General features: G+C 36.4%; 2 protein-coding genes across 11 annotated transcripts in view; one reads left to right on the top strand and one right to left on the bottom strand.

Moving 5' to 3' along the window:
* The first annotated feature begins 1589 nt into the window (after nt 1–1589).
* On the top strand, nt 1590–13854 carry PACRGL (parkin coregulated like). Of its 2 annotated transcripts, XM_063401707.1 has the most exons (10): nt 1590–1891; nt 1927–2021; nt 2055–2238; nt 4414–4544; nt 6041–6108; nt 7195–7285; nt 8263–8397; nt 10110–10217; nt 11190–11270; nt 12652–13845. In XM_063401707.1, exons 4-10 carry the CDS (start codon nt 4431–4433, stop codon nt 12706–12708), a joined length of 654 nt encoding a protein of 217 aa, XP_063257777.1. In that variant the 5' UTR covers nt 1590–1891; nt 1927–2021; nt 2055–2238; nt 4414–4430; the 3' UTR covers nt 12709–13845. The 2 variants fall into 2 exon arrangements, with proteins under 2 accessions (XP_063257777.1, XP_063257778.1); XM_063401708.1 differs by lacking the exons at nt 1590–1891; nt 1927–2021 and adding an exon at nt 2402–2527 and having other exon boundaries at nt 2102–2238; nt 12652–13854.
* Nucleotides 13855–14005: 151 nt separating this feature from the next.
* The window catches only part of KCNIP4 (potassium voltage-gated channel interacting protein 4), a 385096-nt gene continuing 383468 nt past the window's right edge, over nt 14006–15633 (bottom strand). For 2 of the 9 annotated variants that reach the window (XM_063401702.1, XM_063401703.1), the window contains exon 8: nt 14063–15626. In XM_063401702.1, the coding sequence (XP_063257772.1) occupies nt 15579–15626 (48 nt within the window). In that variant the 3' untranslated portion in view covers nt 14063–15578. Of the gene's footprint in view, nt 15627–15633 lie in introns of all 9 variants that reach the window. The other 7 variants (XM_063401705.1, XM_063401701.1, XM_063401706.1 and 4 more) reach the window with 6 other exon arrangements.

The raw sequence follows: 15633 nt of genomic DNA on the forward strand, positions 1-15633 counted from the left end.
TTCCAAATAGTCTCTTGCACTAATGCATTTCAATGACACTCAGTTATGCAACTCTATTTCAACTCTGCAAATGTGGTCACTTTTGACTCGCCATTATTGGCAGATACAAAGTATTTATGTTGGATAAAACCAATTATGGAATGCCTGCCTTGCCCAAAATCTAATGCCAATGGCATTTTTCAAATAGTCTACTACTAATTCTCACCACTGCCAATTAAATTTTTTTCGCTGTGGAAAATCATGAGAATTGTCTAGCTTATCCACATTCAGTTCTGCATAGAAATGACAGAAGTGAGAAAGAATGCAATGGTGGAAAGCTTGTAGGGCATACAATGTAAGCAAATCAAGGAAACATTTTGCTTGAAGATTTATTTTTGTGTGCATGAATGAATACACACGTTTCTTGAAGAAAGCAAGAAAGCACTCTCGTGGTCAAGTTGAAAAATAGCCTTTTACCCAAAAGGTCACTTATCATTCTCAGATGTGATGCTGTATTTCCAGTAGAACTTTCACTATTGTATGAGTGGATTGTATACCCACCTGGGAAGGAATTAAAAAGTGGATAAAACTGAGTGGCTGTAATAAATGAGTATGGTTTGTGCTAAATTGTAACTTTATATATACTTAATATCAACAGTTTAGTTAGTGCTGAATTGTAACTTTATAGGTCAGTGTTAAATTCTAACTTTATATTTAATCAGTATTAGCAGAATTAGTAAAACTAACTTCAGTAATAAAAGGAAGAGCCCCCTTCCTTGGCAAGATACCATTAGAAACAGGATATAAGACCAAGGACAGTTAGTAGGGAGTAGCGTCCTTGAAGATGCTAAAAACAGGTTTGGGATGAGTCCAGGAAAATTGAGACAAATCCAGATGTGTTTCTTTAAAATCTATTGGAACACTAGCTTGGCACACATGTATAACTTGTGGGGTTAAACAAAGGACGTGAAGCAGTGTGAAGCTTTCATCAAAAGACCACCCAAAAGAGTCTGGAGACCCTCAAACAACAACTGGAGCATGCGCAATGAAGAAGGTGACACAGATTTCAAGAACCGAAACTGGGAGGAGCTGGGGTGTTAACTACAGTATGAAAGTATAGATGGAATAGGCTTTGATTGGTACATGTGGTAGGGTCTTGAATGCTGCACATGTACCCCGGCCCGTCTGGCCTGCCTTTTGCTTATGTTTTATTGATACCACTGGGTCCATCCGCTGCTAAATTACTTTTATAAAGAATGGACTACATTTTTTATTTGAATGTATCCTTTTACTTAATTATATTCATCTCAATTAAAAATTGCCGCTAAATTTTAACTTGGATTTTTTTGGGACCTTTTCGTTTATAACAGTGGCCATCTCACCTGAAAAGTCACTGTTCCCATTTCAGTCACAGCATACAAGGTAGGCTGGGAAGACAACAAGAACAAGAACAAGAACAAGAACAAGAACAAGAACAAGAACAAGAACAACAACAACAACAACAACAACAACAACAACAACAACAACCATTTTTAAATTTCTTTGTCGCTGCGTCTGCGGCAAGCACGGAGGCATTTTGGGCTGCCGGCGGCCCGTAGTTCCCCTGGCAACCGGCAGGAAGCGTCGGCCTGCCCGGAGCCCGCGGGGAGCGGGGGCGGCGCTGCCCGGAGCCCGGCGCTGCCCGGAGCCCGGCTCTGCCCGGAGCCCGGCTCTGCCCGGAGCCCGGCCGTGCCCGGAGCCCGGCCCTGCCCGGAGCCCGGCTCTGCCCGGAGCCCGGCCGTGCCCGGAGCCCGGCGGTGCCCGGAGCCCGGCGGTGCCCGGAGCCCGGCCGTGCCCGGAGCCCGGCTCTGCCCGGAGCCCGGCTCTGCCCGGAGCCCGGCTCTGCCCGGAGCCCGGCGTGCCCGGAGCCCGGCCGTGCCCGGAGCCCGGCTCTGCCCGGAGCCCGGCCGTGCCCGGAGCCAGGCGCTGCCCATAGCCCGGCGTGCCGGAGCCCGGCGTGCCCAGGGAGCGGGAGCCGGGGCCGGGACAGGGGCTCAGGGAGCGGGAGCCGGGGCCGGGACAGGGGCTCAGGGAGTGGGGCAGGCCCCTCGTGCTCCCGCGGGGTCCCTGGATGTCGCACGGGGCTCGGGAGGGCCGGGCCGGGGCTCTGTGGGGGCTCGGAGCCGGAGCTTCTCTGCCTGAGCCACTCGGCGGTGGCGGCGCTCGAAGGCCCTGATCTGTTTGTGCCTGTGCCCTCCGGGAGAGTTGGCACTCAGCAGGGTAAGGGAGCAACCGCGCCTTTCAAATCCTACTGACTTCCATTCTGCCTGCCTTAAGTGACTTCTAGATCCCGAACTCCAGGCTGCGCTTTTCCTCCTTTGAAAGATGTCTCTTAAAAGTGCTTCTCCTGTTTCTGTTTAAAGCGTCTCTCCTTTATTTGAAGTCTGTTATCTGCCAGTAGATGGGTCACTTCTGTATCAAACCTCGCTTGTTTGATTCACGGCTGTGAAACAGAAACCTGTCTGATCTCTACAATACGCGTGACCCTTCCAGCATTCATCTCTGAACGGTGAGACCTCCGCAGGAATAGTACTTTTTCTCCTCATTGCTACCTAATGTGCCTTAGCACATATTTTGATTACTTGGAAAATGGAAAAAATACATCTGTAGTACTTCTAAATACTTTTCTGAGAAAAATAGTTTTGTAGGTATTAGCAAGCTGACTGGATTATGAGCAACGGTACATTTCAAATTCTGACACGGATAGCACTATTTTGTGATACATGCTGCTACTGTCAAGCACTTATCTGGTGTTTTTATAGTATGAAACAATTTTGATTCTTCGTTTTCTGGCAGTTAAAAATCTGTGTTCTAATGCTAACGTGATTAGAATTTTGGGATAATAAATGGACATACAAAATCAGTAGATTTATTTCTATATTAATGTTTTCCATTTGACTTCTGTTTTACAAACAGAATAGTTCCCTTAAGTGTCCTGTAAGTTTCAGTGAGTTCTGAAGAGATTTAATTGACTAATTGTGGTATATTATTTATTTAAAAAAGACTTTCAGTGGAAACAGGCCGCATTCTGGAAGTGGGAGGAAAGAGAAAACAAAACGTACAGCAGGGGAACTGATTTGAATCACTAGTTCTGATTAAATCATCAGTCAAGAAGTATTGATTTAAACTTTCAATTTTAGTTTTGCTTTGTATTTTAGCTAATTTGCTAATCATTATTATATGCTGTTTCACAGCATTCAGTAAAACTTAGGCACTTCATGTAATTCTTTCCTCAAGTCATAAAGACAGAATATCTACACCCATGCTGGGACCTCATCACTTAGCAGAAACAGCAGCAATCCTAAAGATTTCCTAATGTAGGTGATGACAAAGGTACCTGGGTGGAAACCCTGGTCAGAGGGAAGAATTAGAATAGCCAAGCCAAACAAGGACTGCACGTGCAAGGGTCTGGCAGAGATCAGGACTGATTAGGCGGCTGGTAGAGCTGAGTGTGAGAGAGTAGCATGGCAAATCTGCCTCTGATTCATCCTGATCTCAGCATTCGGCATTTAATCGTGTTTTTAACAAAAACAGGTGCCATCAAGGGTGATGGCTGGACAGCAAGCACACTGCTCATCCCTGAGGAAATGCTTGTTTCTGTGTTTCTGGCATCCTATTATTTTCATCTCTGTATAGTGCAATTTCTTTTTCAGTATAGGAATCTAATGTCTTATTTAATAAACTCTTTTTTTCCATGCAGAATATACTACAGCAAAAATTACTAAACCTTCTAATATACAAAACTAGGGTTTTCACTCTTTATAATTTTATTAATATTTGAAATCTTGTAATCTCCCAGGAATAATTTATATTATTCATATATTTTTTAAAAAGTGCTTCCATTCTTCTTAGTGGAATTGAAATTCATTTTCTGTGTTCTTCTTTTTGCTGCCTTACATTTCTGTTCTCATCTCTTATTGACTGTGGTTTGGGTTTTGTGTCCTGAATGTACTTGCTTCATTCCTTCATCCTGGACCTTCCTCAAATTGTTGCTTTCTTCTAATGGAACTGTACCCAACCCTATTTGACTCTGGGCTCTTCTGCCCAGAGTCTGCCCAGAGCCCTGTACTGCTGCTTGGATTGCTGTAGGCTACTTTAAAAGCAGACTGTATCTAGTTCACTTTTGCTGCAAGTCTCAAAGGATGCAAGTAAAGAGGAGCAGTTTAGGAAATGTGTGCATTTGAAATATGGAGTGACAGGACTATTACAATTGTTCCATGCCCTGTGTCTGATATATCAGAATAAGCATCTGTTTCCTAGTGCACTTACTCAGATTTACTTGGTTGGTTGTTCATGTCAGTTTTTGGTCCTCGGGATTCTAACCCCTGGTAATCTGTCATATAGGAATGACAATTATTTTATGTTTTTAATTATTTTCCTCTTTTTTTTTTGTAGGAAACAATGTTCTAAGAATGTCATCAGGTATCCAAATAAAAAAAAAGACTGCAGCACAGAAAAGCAAGACACGTTCTCCAGAATTACGGCCAAAGCCTAGTGACAAGCTGAATCCTAAAACTATTGATCCAGTATGTATAGGTGGTGGTGGTTTTGTTTGATTAAAGTCCATCTGTGCTTTGAAGAATTTTTCTTTACTTTATGAAATGGCATGCAGGACATGCTTCTCCTGGTCCTATTTTTTAAACTGAAATAACATGTTTCTTATTAGTCATACATACCTTATCTTCTAAGCTCAAATGCCTGAAGGTATAACATTGTTTATTACATTTTTATAAAAATGTATTTTGGTACAGTGGCTTGAATGGGAACTGGTTTTTTATGCACTATTGCCCTAAAAAGAGATTTAGAGCTAAACATTAAAAAGGGTTTGTTTTTTCTCTTCTAAACTTTGCTGCTGCTTTAGAGAAACTTACTTCAGTTATGCAATGAAATCCAGAAGCAGGTGGCATATTGAAGGTATTCAAGGCTTCATAAAATCTGTCAAATTAACTGCTGCTGAGCATTATTTGAAAATCACAGTAACTGTGCCTATGTAATCCTTCAGGAAAAATTTGTATTCTTGGGAGAGTAGTAATGAAAGGAGTTGTTTATTTCATGGAAGTCCCATGCCTGGAGAACTGGCATTGAATGCATGAATTATAGTTCACCACTGGGCCATATAATTTGGTAATTAGTAATGTCACAGGCTTTTTGGAAAATGAATTAAATGCAGAAGTACTTTGCTGATAAACAGAGGCTTAATACTTTAATGTGGGCATCTTTTTAATTTGAAATCTCTTTGCAAGTAGCACAATGATGGAAATTAAGCCATGAACACAATTCTGCTAATCTTAATGTAGGTTCAGATATTCAAAAGTTAAAAATTGAGATTTCATGGTATTTTCTTTTGAATGCTTTGTGATAAGGTGTATTATCTGGGAAGCAGTATTAAATAATCATGCTAATAAATAATATAATAGTTCATATGCATAAGAAGCATGTATATGATAAAAAAATTGTGGAGCTTTTCCTTGCATGAAGATCCTAGTTTCCTTCTCCAGTGTATCCTTCCTAGATTCTCACCCAGTATAAACCTCCCTGTGCATTTCCAGTGCCCTCCCACCATCTTGCCCAGTATTTGGTGTTTCTCAGTACTTTTGTCTGTACTCAGATCAAGATGGAATTGCAGTAAAACTGCATTCTGTGTGTTAACCAATATAACAAGAGCTTCAGGGAAGTGGGAGCTCCTTTGAGCTGCCTAGGAAAGAACGTGTAAGGCTTTATTATTATCATTTGCAAGAAAAAAAATAGAAAAATAAAGTGATTCCATCAGGAGACCATTGATTGTATGTTTTTACTCATTTTATCAACTCCCCAGACCAATGGGTCTTAAAAGCAGTTTTCACATAAGTGTATCACTTGCATGTTTTTCACTCCATAGCTGCAGGGGTTTTTTTTTTATTTGTTTTAGAATCATATGATTAAGTTCATTTTTTGGTAAACTTCCTTTTTAACATATTCATAGTAGCTATAAAACATTACTGTTATGAATAAATAATGCTTTTTTTTTTTTCTGTCCTCACAGTTTCGTGTTTATTCCCAACCACCATCTGCATTTTCTGCTACATATGCTAGAGGTGGAATTCCGTGCAGGTGAGTTTGGTTTGTTTCTGATTTTTACTATATATATTATGAAGTACATCTCTTCATGTTTCATCTTTTAGTTAGGTTGTTTGATTCCATTCAATTCTGGAAAACTTTCTAATACTTAACTCTTTTCAGAGCAGATGGCAACTTTCCATGCCTTTGAAGTTGTCTTGTTTTGGTTCTTTTATTATGCTGTAATAATATCAAAGCCACATTTTTAAAGAATAGTTAAGTAGTGCACACTTGGTTTTCTGAAAGCCTTTCACAAACAATTTTTCAGGTACTTGTATTTACTTCTCCGTACTAACAAAGATAATGAATTTAGTGCCATTTTAGTAAGTAGACCTTTCACAGCCTTATTTATCTGAATTTGATAGTATGACAACATGTTATTGAATATTCCTATTCTGTAGTTTTCAGGCATATCAAATATTAAGAAAACTACTTGCAAGTAAGTTTAGGGTATTTTAAGTTACTTAGATATATATTTGCCTAGACTATAAATGTTCTGGTGTTTTGTCACATGATGCAGAATTACTTGACAAAAATATAAACCGTCATTAATAAGATGTACATGTAAATAATTGTATAAAATGATCATTAATACATTTATTTGTATCTAACGAGTAAATAGTAAATTCCAATGTAATCTTTTCTTCAGTTTCAACTGCTTTCCCTTACCCATTGCTGTTTGAGGAAAATGTTTCTTGGTGTACTTATCAAAATAAATAACTTTGCAAAAGGAATATCTTCTGTGTTGGCATGAGAGACATCTATAATTTTTATAACTTCTATTTTCTGATTTATGTGATTAGGAGGAGAATTTTGAAAACTGCCATATTTTGGGAATTTAATATAATTGCACTGTTAACCCTTATACATATACACAGGTTGGACTCCATGATCCCAGAGATCTTTGCCAGCTTAGTTGATTCTGTGATCCTATAATTTCACTAAAGAGGGCGTTATGTATTGAGATTGTATAATGTAGGAATAAAACAAACAAATTGGTGATACATTTAAAGCAAATAGTGTTGCAATAAATTATGTATTATTATATGTTATTTTGTTAAAACTGCATTCTTTGTATAGGTTAGTGCATGGATCAGTAAATCACAAACTGCAGTGGGAATGCCCTCCTGAAACTGTTCCCTTTGATCCACTTCTTTTAACACTGGCAGAGGTAAGCTCAATTTCTTGCAACATTAAGCATTAATTTCTTAATTGCAAATGTCATTTTTAACAATCTAAGTTAGCTAGTTTAGGCTCAGCTACTAAAGAAATACTAAAAAAACCACTTTTGAGGATATTGTATGAATGAAAATGGTCAAAACCAATTGGTATTTGTACTTCTTTCTGGGAGAGCTAGGTAGAGCTGTTTAATCTTCAAGATACTGATGAAATGCAAGACTGCATCTCTGATGCTCAGATGAATGAAATTTGTGGTTTTGCAGATTCTTTTGTAAACTAAATTGTGCTTATTTTTGTATACAAAGACTACCTTATGAAGTAAGAATGCTCTCCTCAATAGACTGAACTAGTACAGTGGAAATAGGATCCTTTAAATAACTGGAAGAGAAATACTATACACTGTGTTGAGGCTTCTGTTTTCTCAGAACAATCTGTGACATTTATCACCAAATATGTTCCAGGTGTCTCAATAAAAGCTGAATCCAATGTCACAGGTAGAATAAAGTGCATATACTGAGGTGGCTTACTGTGCATCTTTGTACTATCTACAAGTTTTTAGTGTTGTATAGAGAGATATGTGGTGTGGGGTATCTTTTCTTCCATAGTTCACCTTCTATTCTTTTTTCCCTTCAGTGTGCAAAACCTCTATAACAGTATAGCCTGTTCTCATTCATGGTCTCATAGAAAAAATACCTTGGGTTGTTAGATTAAAGGTACTGGAGTACAAATACTGATTGAATTGGCAGTATTCATAATGTGAGTTTTAATATTCAATGAAAAATGAATTAGAATATTCTGTGAGCAGAGTTGTACCCAGTGGCTCCACATGGTGGAGTTAGTGTTCTTTATGTTTTGAAGTGATCTGACAAAATCTAAACGTGGTCTTGCTGCTGTGTGGAGCTTTTAAAATGTGTTTTTGTTTAAAAGGATGCTCAGTATTAAGAAAATCATGTTTTACATTTGCAACAGGGACTAAGAGAGACAAAACATCCCTATACTTTTGTTTCCAAGGAGGGTTTTAAAGAATTACTTCTGGTTGAAGGTGCTGCTGAAAAAGCTATTCCCTTGTTGCCTCGTCTAGTTCCAATCCTAAAGGCTGCATTGGTATGTCTTGCTCTTCATGCAGAGATTTTAATGGGTTTGATTTTTTTTTTCTTCTGCTGGTGAGAACTACATGGGTAATATTAATGTAATAAATCTGTTACATGGGCTTTTGGTTTGGGGGGTAGGAATGATTTCTCTTTATGTTGTTAACCCCACCTTGGTTTATTAGCTAAATATGTCTTTAAATATAAATTAAGATGGGCAACTCCTTGTATATGACCATAGCTATGGGAAAATTTTATGAAACTGTTCTCTTAAAGGTTTTAATATTAGCAGAAATTAATATAGATATACTTTTAGTGGGCTTTTTAATATATCCACACAATAACATGCAAAAAATAAAAATGAGGTTAAGTAAAATGGATATGCAGGAATAAATACTCCTCTATTACATGTAACAATTCAAAATGTGCTACAAAGTAAAAGAGGATCACAAAATAAGGAAGCACAAGGGTCATTGGGTCCAACTCCCAGACCTGCACAGCACCATCTCCAGAATACGTCAATGAGGAAGAAGGAAGAATACATTTAAACTGTCTGAGGTCATATTCTTAATTTAAAAAAATGTTTTTAACTCTTCTATACCATCAAAAATTAAAGTGAGATATTGGCTTTGAAGGTTATCTCTTTTGGAACTTTTTCATGTCTTTGAGAGCCCTTTTGTGGTTCAGAAGGTAGCTGTCCCTTAATCTAGCTGTGTTTCAGATCTAACAGAGATAGCTTGAAGTTCGAAAACTAATTGTGATCTCAAATCAGAGATGTTCAGAATTGTATGTTATCACTATCTTTGGTTTAGCTTAAAGGCAAAATTAGAAAAATTATTCTTGTCTCTTCCTCTAATTAATGTTACTCTTCCGATAATTTTTGTTGTTGCACTGTTTTCATATTATGTCTTGTTAAATCTTCTACTACACAAGCAGTCAATGATTTGTAGTTAAAAAGAAAATGTGCAAGGCCCAGAGAGGAAAAATAGTTGTTTAAATAAACTTGTAATTTAGTATGAAACCAAAATAAGTTGCTATGAGTCTATTTCTCTACTAAAGGAAAAGCAAGATCAGTAAACCATTAGAGAAGTCAGGTTTAGAGGCACCTTTCCATGGGAGAAATAAAGACACAAAGAACTGTAGAAGTAGACAAGAGCCTGATAATTGATGGCAGGTGACAAAGGTAGTTGGCAGGGAACTAAATAATTGAGGCAGAAAGTCATTGGCTCTGTTTATCCAACAAAGAAAGCTTTTGTTTTTAATTACATAGAAAATACCCAGAATTCATTACAACTGTAACTAAAATGGTGTCTCTCAATTTCAACATATCAGCATTTGAAAGGTTATTTCTAATATGCTGTGAAATACTGAAATTACCAGTGTAGCAAGCTGTTCTGCAAGCCACATTTTTTATTTCAGCAGTAGTAAATTATTAGTTTTGTTGTCTCACAATAAATGCGAGAGTTTTGTGGACATTTCATGGATGCTTTTGTTTTCCACTTTAAAAATATGCTCTGGCTTTAATTTTGGCCTCTAGAGACTAATATATAGTCATTTTGTACTTCTATTTCTAAACTTCTATTGTTACAGCAATTAGCAATTGCACAGTAGTTTTAATGTTCAAAACTACTCCATACAATCATAATGCAGAGACTGCAGTTTAGAAGAACTTACTTACGTGTCTGAATCTTACTCACGGGATTTTCTTTCTTTCTTCCCCTTCTGAAGGCCCATGCAGATGATGAAGTGTTTGGAAGGGGATTGGATGCTTTAGTGCAGTTGAGTGCTGTTGTTGGCCCCTCTCTTAATGGTCATCTCAAGCTTCTACTCACAAATGTAAGTTTTTAATGCTGATATAAAAAATCATTTGTATTTTCATGGCACTCTTGTTGAGATGTTTCTATATCTGCACAGATACAGTGGAGGACTCAGCAGTCCATGAAACACATTATTTCATATAATCCTGTGTGAATTCTTCATTTTTTTACAATATGATGACTTAAAAGTTCTAGCAAGATCCAAAACCTGTTGTTAATGTAAACTGGAGAATAATGGAAGTCTTCTCTCTACTATTTATAAAAACATCCAGATGTTTTGTTTTGGAGGAAAATTTATTGCAAAATGAGTCTTTAATTTTAACTCTGAATGTCTTAACAAACCCATGAATGTTTCAATGCATTAACAGAAGCAAATATTCTCACTCCTTTCAGATGGGAATTCTGCACAAGGAGGTTTTCATTAAATAAGCTTTGAGTGGGATTATGAGAAGTATTTTTATACCAAGTCATTGTGAGGACATTCTTCCTGTGTCAGACAGGCTTTTCATGGTTTCTTTTAACCTGCTTGCAAAGTGCACTTTTACAGCAAAATAAAAGGACCTTTTTTGACAATCAATACAGAAGAGAGAAATTGTAGGTTTTTCTTGAAGTGTTGCCACTACAATAAATCTCTTTCAATGTACATGAAATAAAAGTTAACTTTTCATGTGGACAGCTCTTGAAGAAAGACTTTTTTTTAAGGTGGATATTTCTTTCAAATTTGTTTGCTAAAAGAAAAAGAAATATTTTTGTTGGTTAACAGATCAGTTTTCTTTGAATTTAAGTTTCTCTTTAGTTACCTTTTTATTCCATTTGCTTTTATTGAGTTTCATACTTTGACATCAGTTACAAGTTATAAAGTACTGTATCTTTATTGCTTTAATTTTGCAAAAGTAAGATAGAATAAAGTAACAAAGTAGGTTATTACTGCCTCTTTGCATATATTGTACTATATTGTGTAACAAATCTTTTTATTTTACTTTTCCAATAGCTTTTAAAAAGATTAATGGATAAGAAACATAGAGAAAAAGTTACTGTTGCTTTACAAAAGTTGGAGCACTGTGGTGGAAAGGTGAGTTGATCAGATGTTTATTCATAATCTACACTTTTGAATACAATTTTGTCAAAACAGCTTTCATCTCTGTTTTTGTTGACGTGTTCTTGCTTCAGTATGGCTGGGAAACATGCTTGGTGTTCCATTTTCTGGGACTAAATATGTTTCTCAACAAGCCTTACTCTTGCAAAAAGTTACCTTTTGCTGTTGTTGATGATGCCTGCCTGTTCCCACTAATACTTTATTGTTTATGCCATTTCCCGAGGGAATCTGACACTCACATTCCAGCCCACCCAGGTTAACCCAGAGTTTGGATCTGCAATGCCTAAAAATCAAAAAGATGCTTTAAGTAATAGATGGCAGAGGTTACTTCTCTTGAACATCCTTTTGCCAAAGGTTGTGCTATACATTGTGCACAAAGGAGAAAAGGAGAAGAAATGAGGAGTACTGCCTTAGGTGTTCATCTAGAAGAAAATATTTGCTCTCTTCACCCTATGAACAGTTTGTGTTATATTAAAGGGTTATTCACAAAGAATAGGAATAACCTCAGGAGCAAACATACATATGTACATGCAGGCCTAGCAGTACTGAGCTTGTGTGCCTTGGCAGTAGGTGCCCAAATAATCAGTAGATGCCTCTTCATTTTTGTGTGTGCTCGTGTTCATTTAAGAGCAGTAGCAGTGTTTGTATTATAGACTTGAAAAATGAAGGAGGATGAGTTTTTTATTTGTATGAAATGAAACAAGAAGAGGAAAATTATGTCTTGTCTTAATGTTCTGAAATTAGGTCTAGATAATACAAGTAATCTAGTGAGTCATTAGCCTATAATTCTTCTGTCAGTCCCCTGATTTCTTGTAGTCTTACCTGTTTTGTGAGTAGGTCTTTCTGTATGTCTTAATAATAATAGGGTTAGTTATAGGATAAAGCAAAAAGAAAGTGGAAACAAACTAAATTATGGTCACAAGCAATATTATATAATCCAACCAATTAATTGATCAAATCTATTTTCTAAATTAGTTGTAAAGCATATGATTCTTACTTTTGGTGGAAGTCGCTTTCACAACATCATTCCTCTACTTACAAATCCTTACTATTTTATGTCTATATTTATGATCTCTTTTAGGTATGAGTTTACATGTCCTTTCCTTTGTATGTTTACTCCCCAGCATTAGTTACCACAATGGTGCATTTTGTCAGTTCGTTATTTTCAGTCTTTTTGACAGTAAATTTCTCAGCAAATATTAACTTTTCAGTTTTTCTACTGTTTGATAATAGCAAAGATAACCAAGTAAAAGTTAAAAGTTGTGAGTTATGCAATTTATAGAGACTATATAAGTACTGTCATATGTGGTGCTAGTGTCCCTTATTTTGTATATATTTGTTTTGTTTTCTTCAACAGGCAACTGTGGCTATCATCAAATCTAAAATTCCAACCTATTGTTCTATCTACTCTTGAACAAGGAAATTGTAGTGATTTGTACTGTAAGGTGAAGTTTGGAAAGAAACTGTCTGTAAATATCACTGACAATTATTTGGGGTATAATATATTCTCTTAAAATAATAATAGTAATTCTTCAGTATGATGTAAAGCAGGAGTCTTATCAGTTTATGAATATGTAATTATGGAAGACTTCTGTTTGTATATTTGTATATGCATTGGGCTTACAATGACACTGATAAATATGCTATTATTTCAAAAGCAGAATAAATATTGATTTTTATTTAGTTTTAAAGTACAATTTTTTATTATATCTGCAGTGCTTAATATGTTTTGTATATTTGTGTGATGCAAAATAATTTGGTTGTAATTACTTAAATCTAACTTGCATATGTATAGCTGCTTTTGAAATATATAACTTATTTTGTGACACAGCACAGATGGATGTGTTTGGGTTCATCAGGACTAGGTTAGACACAGAACTGTGATTCCTCACAGACTTCCTCAGAGTCAGCTTTTAAAGGTGAGAAGCTGAAGCCAGTAAACGGGCAGCATATGGTCCAAAGCTGAACTTGCCCAGTGCATTCTCAGCATGTTGTTTTGAGAGGCTGGAGAGACTCTGGAGAATGCAGTGTAGAGGCAGCAGGTTGCTCCACAGAGCCAGAGCTGAGGTTTTGCTCAGCTAATTAGGTGCTGTTAACTTTGAGCCTACTGACTGGAGGAGGCAACTTTGGAATACTTACAGTGCTCCCTTTGCACTGAGTTCAGTAACGTTACAGACATGCTTGGGGTTTGCTTGGGAATCCAGGTGCAAACAAGTTAATACACTTCTGAACATGGAAGCTATAAAAAATACGAGTTAAAGACAAAATAAAGATTGTACAAGCCAGCTTACCTGGCTCTCAGGCTTTGTGGGGTACAGCATTTGTCCATTAATGTATCTGAATTTGATTGCAAAAGAATTCCTAATTGGTTCTTGTAATAAATACTGTTATTTACTGGGACATGTTATATTTGAGTACACTGTGAGTGAGAGTTAACTGAAGTAACAAAATTAGCACAGAATATTTTCCCCTGAGGAATGATCAATTCTGTCATTTAAAGTTGTTGGAAAGGATGTTTTTGTCATAAGATTCTGATGCATAGAGTGTTAATAAAAGTCTGTCATGTGAAAGCAATTTCAGAAGTTTTTTTTAAATTACCACAGCCTGACTAAGATTCACTTCAGGACCAATCTCTGTCGAGATCAGGACTCTGCTAGGTCAAGATGAGAAAAAAATAGAAAAAAAAATTCTTCCATAAGCATTTTTGCCAGCAGGTATCTATCAACTCAAAAAATTGATCATGGTCCTTTTTTTCTTCATGTTTACTTTATTTTTTTTTTACAAAATGTGCACATTTAGTTTACACAAACACGCTACAGCAGATTTCAGGTGTACATGTATTGTACTACTCTTATCCTACACTGGTGATAGCAGAGCAGCCTTCAACATGCCTCTAACATCCCATCTCTACACCAGAATAGATACCTGATTTATTTTTACAAAAGAATTCTTGTAACCTTCTTTCTACTTCATTAATCCCCTTTCACACTTTCTGCAGCAATGTCGCAATGAAGGTTGGCCTATCTCTGATAGCATTTCACCTATTTTGAAGTATTTGCGTAGACTCTGTGGACAATATATCTTAAAAATTACATGGATGGAGGGGCAGTGTTATATTTTTATATGCATACTTTTTTAGAAGAATATTTCTAGGTTCAGAATTAAGTAGCTCCAATCTTAATGAAGAAATGATCTTAAAAAATGTAAAGCATTTATCACGTATAGATAATATACAGCTAAAGTTTTCATTGTTTTCCTGGTTCTGTCTCATAGTTAAAGGTATTAGAAAAAGATGAAATGGATGTTAGCCTCTAGCAGTCATTATTAGTAGATGTTACTATGTAGTGATGTTCATTCTCAGCACTAAAGTGAGATGGCAGTTTCAAAAGGTCATGCCTTTTTCTTTATTAAAGGCAGAAAGACACATACTTGGGAAAGCAGTGTTAGGATCCAGATAAGGTTTCTTTGTGAAAAATCAGAAGATCCTTAATTTTAAGCAAAGAACTTTGCAGACACATCCAAGAATTAAAAATACAGTATGTAGGACTCCTGATATTCATGTCCTGATAAATTAAGTGCTGATTTATTAGGTGAGATTTAGAGAAGCTTACTCATATTTTTTAGGGAATAAGAATATCCATAAGTATTTTTTTTTTCTATAACAGCTTTCGCTCTCAAGTTATCTGTTATGTTTGGGTTTTTTGGGGGTTTTCTGAAGAGAAAAACAAGTCAAAGTCAGAAGGCAATTGTAGCAAGGTGTGCTTTGCACATTGACTAGAGTATTTTAACTCAAAGTATTATTCAAAAAGGAGGACTACACCATAGAAATACAAGAAGAAAATAAATTGTAAAGCCTCTGTATAAATTTGAACTTAGAGATTTAAGAAATACATTTCAACACTGGAGCTTAGTCCAATACAAATGAGTAACAAAACTAAGAATATTTATTTAATCTCCTTGTGATTGTATCTATTTTAATAGATAGGGGGTTTGAATGATAATAAAGGTGCATAATGTCAGTTGTATTTTGTCTGAGTTTGTGGTAAGAACCTGTTTTTTTAGTACAGTCCTATTAACTAAGTAGCCACTGTGGAAGTGCTAGATTGTATAATTTAGAAAGGGTTTTTTGTTGGGAAGAGTTTATAATAAAAAATTTACTTGCATAATACATGTCTCAGTTTAAAGCTGAGTAATTTTATTTATGATAAAGGGGGAAATCCATTTTTTAGATAATGTTGCAGAATAGCTCATATTTGTCCATTATTTGTAGACCTAATGTCTTCATTAAATCACATTTTCGAAGAGCTGCATGGATCGCATTATATTCTCATCCTGTAAA

This window comes from Prinia subflava, chromosome 7 (genome assembly GCF_021018805.1).
Source record: "Prinia subflava isolate CZ2003 ecotype Zambia chromosome 7, Cam_Psub_1.2, whole genome shotgun sequence".
In the NCBI taxonomy this organism is placed as follows: Eukaryota; Metazoa; Chordata; class Aves; order Passeriformes; family Cisticolidae; genus Prinia; species Prinia subflava.